This window comes from Procambarus clarkii, chromosome 36 (genome assembly GCF_040958095.1).
Source record: "Procambarus clarkii isolate CNS0578487 chromosome 36, FALCON_Pclarkii_2.0, whole genome shotgun sequence".
NCBI classification, from domain to species: Eukaryota; Metazoa; Arthropoda; class Malacostraca; order Decapoda; family Cambaridae; genus Procambarus; species Procambarus clarkii.
Genome location: NC_091185.1, coordinates 19509754 through 19516107, shown reverse-complemented (window position 1 = coordinate 19516107; position 6354 = coordinate 19509754). Strand labels below are relative to the sequence as shown.

Here is a 6354-nt window from a genome sequence, read left to right as displayed (position 1 = left end):
ACAGCTAACTATCTCCTAGGTACCTATTTACTGCTAGGTAACAGGGACAGTGAACAAAACTGCCTATTGTTTCTTGCTGGCGCCCGGGATCGAACCCAGGACCACAGGATCACGTGCCAGCGTGCTATCCTCTCGGCCACCGTCTCCCACCATGTGTGTGTGTGTGTGTGTGTGTGTGTGTGTGTGTGTGTGTGTGTGTGTTAACATGGCTGGGGTTAATGATTTTAATATAATATTTATGAATCTTTAGCAAGATACAAGTTAATGCGAGACTTCATTATGCTGCCTGTGACGTCACACACACACCACTGATGGATGTTTGGGAATAATTAATGAGGTATGGAGGATTACCCGCAAATGTGGATAAACGGCAATACTTGAGTGCTTGTAAAGCGGTGTGTTACAGCTGGCCCAGAGACACTAAGTTGTTACAGGACCAAAGACCACATTCACTCCAAACAACTTACACCTATGGGCTACTCATGCCCGTGCCACCTCTTGTGGTGACTTAATCTTCATCAATCAATCAATCGGTGTTGTAGGACGCGTTGTTACTGAGAACTATATTTTCCAAACAGATATCTGCTGTTTGCTTGAAGATTTCAATGCTTTATTTTGTCATATATATATTATATATATATATATATATATATTTTTTTTTTTTTGGGGGGGGGGGGGGCTTGAAGATGTTAATGCTCAACGAGTAAGTAAGACAATTGTGGGTCCAGACTGATATTTTTATTATCAGAGTCTGTGATATCAGACTGTGACTTATGTGATAAGGAGAGAGATCGTTTCATTCATTCTTATGCTCAATAATGGATCTTTTAAATATCCATTTAAGAAATATTAGATACAAAAATACTTTGGCTAGGATATAACAATATTCCTCACAATTTAATCAGTCTTCACTAAAAAGAATTGGAACAAATAAGCCGTTGGGCGATGTTACGGCCACAATGGGCCACAACCGGGTTCTTTTCTGGTGGTACGAAAGTTCTGGTATCCGGCCCCAAGTTAGTAGAGGCTTTCAAGGGGTGAGCTCAGTAATGCAAGTAAAACAAAAGGGGGAGGTACATTAAATACTACAGTTCGTCACTTCATCCATATATAATTATTTTTCCCATCACCATATATATATATATAAAACTCTTAAACGGAAGTATTACTACACTATTTGTACATCAATGTCTCTCTCTGACGACACTAAACATTCGGCGAAGCTCATTCGATGCAGTCTTGTACCGTGTTTCCTCATCCATGGTACCACCCTCAGCAGGTAACAGGAAACAACGATGAGTCTACCCTGGCCACGAGCCAGCCAAACCACAATTCCACTAAGTGCCTCTTCGTGAAGACCCACACAGTCCAGCCTGTTGCTGGCAGGTAACAATCAGTCTCGCTGTTGGGCCACTTCACTTGCAGATACTAGGGTAGTGAGCCCTAGGCAGGAGCGTCGTGCAACTTGCTGGTTACTCTCCTCTTCAGCACCTTAGTCAGTTGTCTTTTCTACCAGCCAGCCCCGGACCCGGCGATGTGTTGGACGCGTCATTAATGCATACATCCCAGTGCCGATCGTTGTCCAATAAGTTCAGAGCTTGACATACACTACGGAAAGTGGCATGTTAACAAATCATGCCACTTGACAAATCTCAATTAACGCCGTTGACAAATCTTAATTGCTGGAAAGACGTTGGACCGGGCACATTTACCAGCAAAATGCGAAGAAAGAGGCATTCATCCTGATTAGAATGCACGGTGTACAGTCTGCATTTCGTAGTTTATTGGAATATGCCAAGTTGTCCGTCGACTCGCTCTCCTCGTTTGCGTCGTTCAAATGATTTTCTACTGGCATTCCATGTGTAATACGGAGGCATTTCCGAATACAGCATTGTTTTCCCAAACGCGTCATTTTGACAAAACGTGAAGAAAGCAGTTAACGCTGTAGCCGGTGGAATCATAGCGGTTTGTTGCACATTTGCAGCTGTGAAGTAAACGTGTTGTCCATTTTCACGTTTCCAAAACAAAAACAAAAAATACTAACGAAATTTTTCAATTCAAACGCAGATCAATCGACACAGCTCGATTTCACCACCAATTGCACTGAAAAATAATAAGAACAGTTAAAAAAACGAAAAGAAAAACAATGAAAAAAGAAACAAATGAACTATACCCACGAAATGAACGGTATGGTAAACAACACAGCTCAATCCCAATGCAATGTCACACAAAATAATTAAATCAAAATGAAAATATATCAAAATCTATGAAAATTCAATTTATCAATGCAATCAGAAACATTGTTATAGAATCGTAACATATTTTGTATAGCTTGTGTTAGTCTTACGTGCAACAGATGGCACTGGGTTTTTTTAAAGCATGTTTTTACCTGTTACAGGTGAGGCATCTAAATAGTTGGTATCTAAAAACACGCACGTATTCCAATGCAACGTTGTGCCAAAATTTCAAAGCAATCGGTAAAGAGGTTTCAAAGATTTCCCTCACATGAAAAACACAGTTTTTCATAAAAAACATGTTTTTGTTCCCGTCACAGACGTGATATCAATATAGTATATATATAAAAACCCGCTCGGATGCGAATGGAACTTTGTGTGAAAATTTCAAAGCAATAGGTGTAGAACTTTCGGAGATTAGTGATTTTGAACAAACGAACTTTTCCATTTTTATTTATATAGATTTAGTTTTATATAAATATGTTACCTCTGTTGATGCATGTCAACCTGACCATTCATATTTAAGTTATTCTAATGTTTACCTTAGCCCAGTTATGCTGCTCATTTAAGTAAATTAAATTTATATAAATTTTCCACTCGTCATGTGTGGAAGGGGCGAGAGCTGGGGGACTCCGACGCCAGTTTTGAGTTAGTATCTGGGAGCCGGCCATTGAGTTATCTGGTCTAGATAAGTTTTGTCTGTTTTAATTTTTCTGTATTTTGTCTTAGTAGTACAATTTGTCGGTGGAGAATGCATTATTATATTATAATATTTTAGTAGGTCATTTGATTAATTGTTATACCTGAGTGATAATATTTCTTGATTTATCTAATTTATATTATACCAATAGTTTATATGTCTGTGTATTCTTATACTCAGTAAGAATTAGTTAGTTTGTGACGGACTTATGGGACACTCTGGTTGTACATTAGAGACAAGGATTATTGCTGATTTACCCCCTAGACTAGTGTCATTACTTATCCCTGTGGTACAACGACCAGTGTGTTTACCCCCTAGACTAGTGCCATTACTTACCCCTGTGGTACAACGACCAGTGTGGACGACCTGTAACATCGACCAGCCATGACGGCTGAGTGGATGTGTCGACCAGCCTTGACGGATGAGTGCATGTGTCGACCAGCCATGACGGCTGAGTGGATGTGTCGACCAGCCGTGACGGCTGAGTGGATGTGTCGACCAGCCATGACGGATGAGTGGATGTGTCGACCAGCCTTGACGGCTAAGTGGATGTGTCGACCAGCCTTGACGGATGAGTGGATGTGTCGACCAGCCATGATGGGTGAGTGGATGTGTCGACCAGCCATGATGGGTGAGTGGATGTGTCGACCAGCCATGACGGCTAAGTGGATGTGTCGACCAGCCTTGACGGATGAGTGGATGTGTCGACCAGCCATGACGGCTGAGTGGATGTGTCGACCAGCCTTGACGGATGAGTGGATGTGTCGACCAGCCATGACGGATGAGTGGATATGACGACCAGCCATGATGGGTGAGTGGATGTGTCGACCAGCCATGATGGGTGAGTGGATGTGTCGACCAGCCGTGATGGGTGAGTGGATGTGTCGACCAGCCATGACGGATGAGTGGATGTGACGACCAGCCATGATGGGTGAGTGGATGTGTCGACCAGCCATGATGGGTGAGTGGATGTGTCGACCAGCCTTGACGGATGAGTGGATGTGTCGACCAGCCATGATAGGTGAGTGGATGTGTCGACCAGCCATGACGGGTGAGTGGATGTGTCGACCAGCCGTGATGGGTGAGTGGATGTGTCGACCAGCCGTGATGGGTGAGTGGATGTGTCGACCAGCCGTGATGGGTGAGTGGATGTGTCGACCAGCCGTGATGGGTGAGTGGATGTGTCGACCAGCCACGTTTAATGTTGACGTTGCAACTGCCGACTGCATGGGATCCCTGGTTTCAGGAGACCTATGAGAACATCAGATGGTCGCGGGACTAACCTATCTATCAGTAGGGCGCAGGAGTAACCTATCTATCAGTATTGCGCAGGAGTAACCTATCTATCAGTAGGGCGCGGGAGTAACCTATCTATCAGTAGGGCGCGGGAGTAACCTATCTTTCAGTATGGCGCAGGAGTAACCTATCTATCAGTAGGGCGCAGGAGTAACCTATCTATCAGTAGGGCGCGGGAGTAACCTATCTATCAGTAGGGCGCGGGAGTAACCTATCTATCAGTAGGGCGCGGGACTAACCTATCTATCAGTAGGGTTCGGGAGTAACCTATATATCAGTATGGCGCAGGAGTAACCTATCTATCAGTAGGGCGCAGGAGTAACCTATCTATCAGTAGGGCGCAGGAGTAACCTGTCTATCAGTAGGGCGCAGGAGTAACCTGTCTCTCAGTAGGGCGCAGGAGTAACCTATCTATCAGTATGGCACAGGAGTAACCTATCTATCAGTAGGGCGCAAGAGTAACCTATCTATCAGTATGGCGCAGGAGTAACCTATCTATCAGTAGGGCGCAGAAGTAACCTGTCTATCAGTAGGGCGCAGGAGTAACCTATCTATCAGTAGGGCGCAGAAGTAACCTATCTATCAGTAGGGCGCAGGAGTAACCTATCTATCAGTATGGCGCAGGAGTAACCTATCAGTAGGGCGCAGGAGTAACCAATCTATCAGTTGGGCGCAGGAGTAACCTATCTATCAGTAGGGCGCAGAAGTAACCTATCTATCAGTAGGGCGCAGGAGTAACCTGTCTATCAGTAGGGCACAGGAGTAACCTATCTATCAGTAGGGCGCAGGAGTAACCTATCTGTCAGTAGGGCGCAGGAGTAACCTATCTATCAGTAGGGCGCAGGAGTAACCTATCTATCAGTAGGGCGCAGGAGTAACCTATCAGTAGGGCGCAGGAGTAATCTATCTATCAGTTGGGCGCAGGAGTAACCTCTCTATCAGTAGGGCGCAGAAGTAACCTATCTATCAGTAGGGCGCAGGAGTAACCTGTCTATCAGTAAGGCGCAGGAGTAACCTATCTATCAGTAGGGCGCAGGAGTAACCTATCTATCAGTAGGGCGCAGGAGTAACCTGTCTATCAGTAGGGCGCAGGAGTAACCTATCTATCAGTAGGGCGCAGGAGTAACCTATCTATCAGTAGGGCGCAGGAGTAACCTATCTATCAGTAGGGCGCAGGAGTAACCTATCAGTAGGGCGCAGGAGTAATCTATCTATCAGTTGGGCGCAGGAGTAACCTCTCTATCAGTAGGGCGCAGAAGTAACCTATCTATCAGTAGGGCGCAGGAGTAACCTGTCTATCAGTAGGGCGCAGGAGTAACCTATCTATCAGTAGGGCGCAGGAGTAACCTATCTATCAGTAGGGCGCAGGAGTAACCTGTCTATCAGTAGGGCGCAGGAGTAACCTGTCTATCAGTAGGGCGCAGGAGTAACCTGTCTATCAGTAGGGCGCAGGAGTAACTATCTATTAAGTCTACACGACGTGGTAATGGTCCATGACGGACCGAAACGTCATCCTCTCCCTCATCTTGTGATGAGATGTTTGGTGACCATATCTTCAGCTACGTTGTGGTCACCCATCACCTACATAGTTGGTCAAGCAAGCGTGTATAGAAGACGTTCTGCCATGTATTATTTGTGTATGTTAGTGTATGACATTTATTATGCACCCATACCCATTCCCTGGGCAGTGGTGGAAAGGGTTACAAAGGAACATAATGGGTTCAGTGTCTGGTAGAAATGTTTAGAAGGCACATAATGGGTTCAGTGTCTGGTAGATATGTTTAGAAGGCACATAATGGGTTCAGTGTCTGGTAGATATGTTTAGAAGGCACATAATGGGTTCAGTGTCCAGCAGATATGTTTAGTAGACACATAATGGGTTCAGTGTCTGGTAGATATGTTTAGAAGGCACATAATGGGTTCAGTGTCTGGTAGATATGTTTAGAAGGAACATAATGGGTTCAGTGTCTGGTAGATATGTTTAGAAGGCACATAATGGGTTCAGTGTCCAACAGATATGTTTAGTAGACACATAATGGGTTCAGTGTCTGGTAGATATGTTTAGAAGGCACATAATGGGTTCAGTGTCTAGTAGATATGTTTAGAAGGCACATAATGGGTTCA

General features: G+C 44.5%; 1 protein-coding gene across 1 annotated transcript; it reads right to left on the bottom strand.

The window, feature by feature from the left end:
- Positions 1 to 3266: 3266 nt before the first annotated feature.
- LOC138371666 (uncharacterized) lies at positions 3267 to 3980 on the bottom strand. The gene has a single exon (XM_069336667.1). It carries the CDS (start codon positions 3978 to 3980, stop codon positions 3267 to 3269), a length of 714 nt encoding a protein of 237 aa, XP_069192768.1.
- Between the last annotated feature and the right edge of the window lie 2374 nt (positions 3981 to 6354).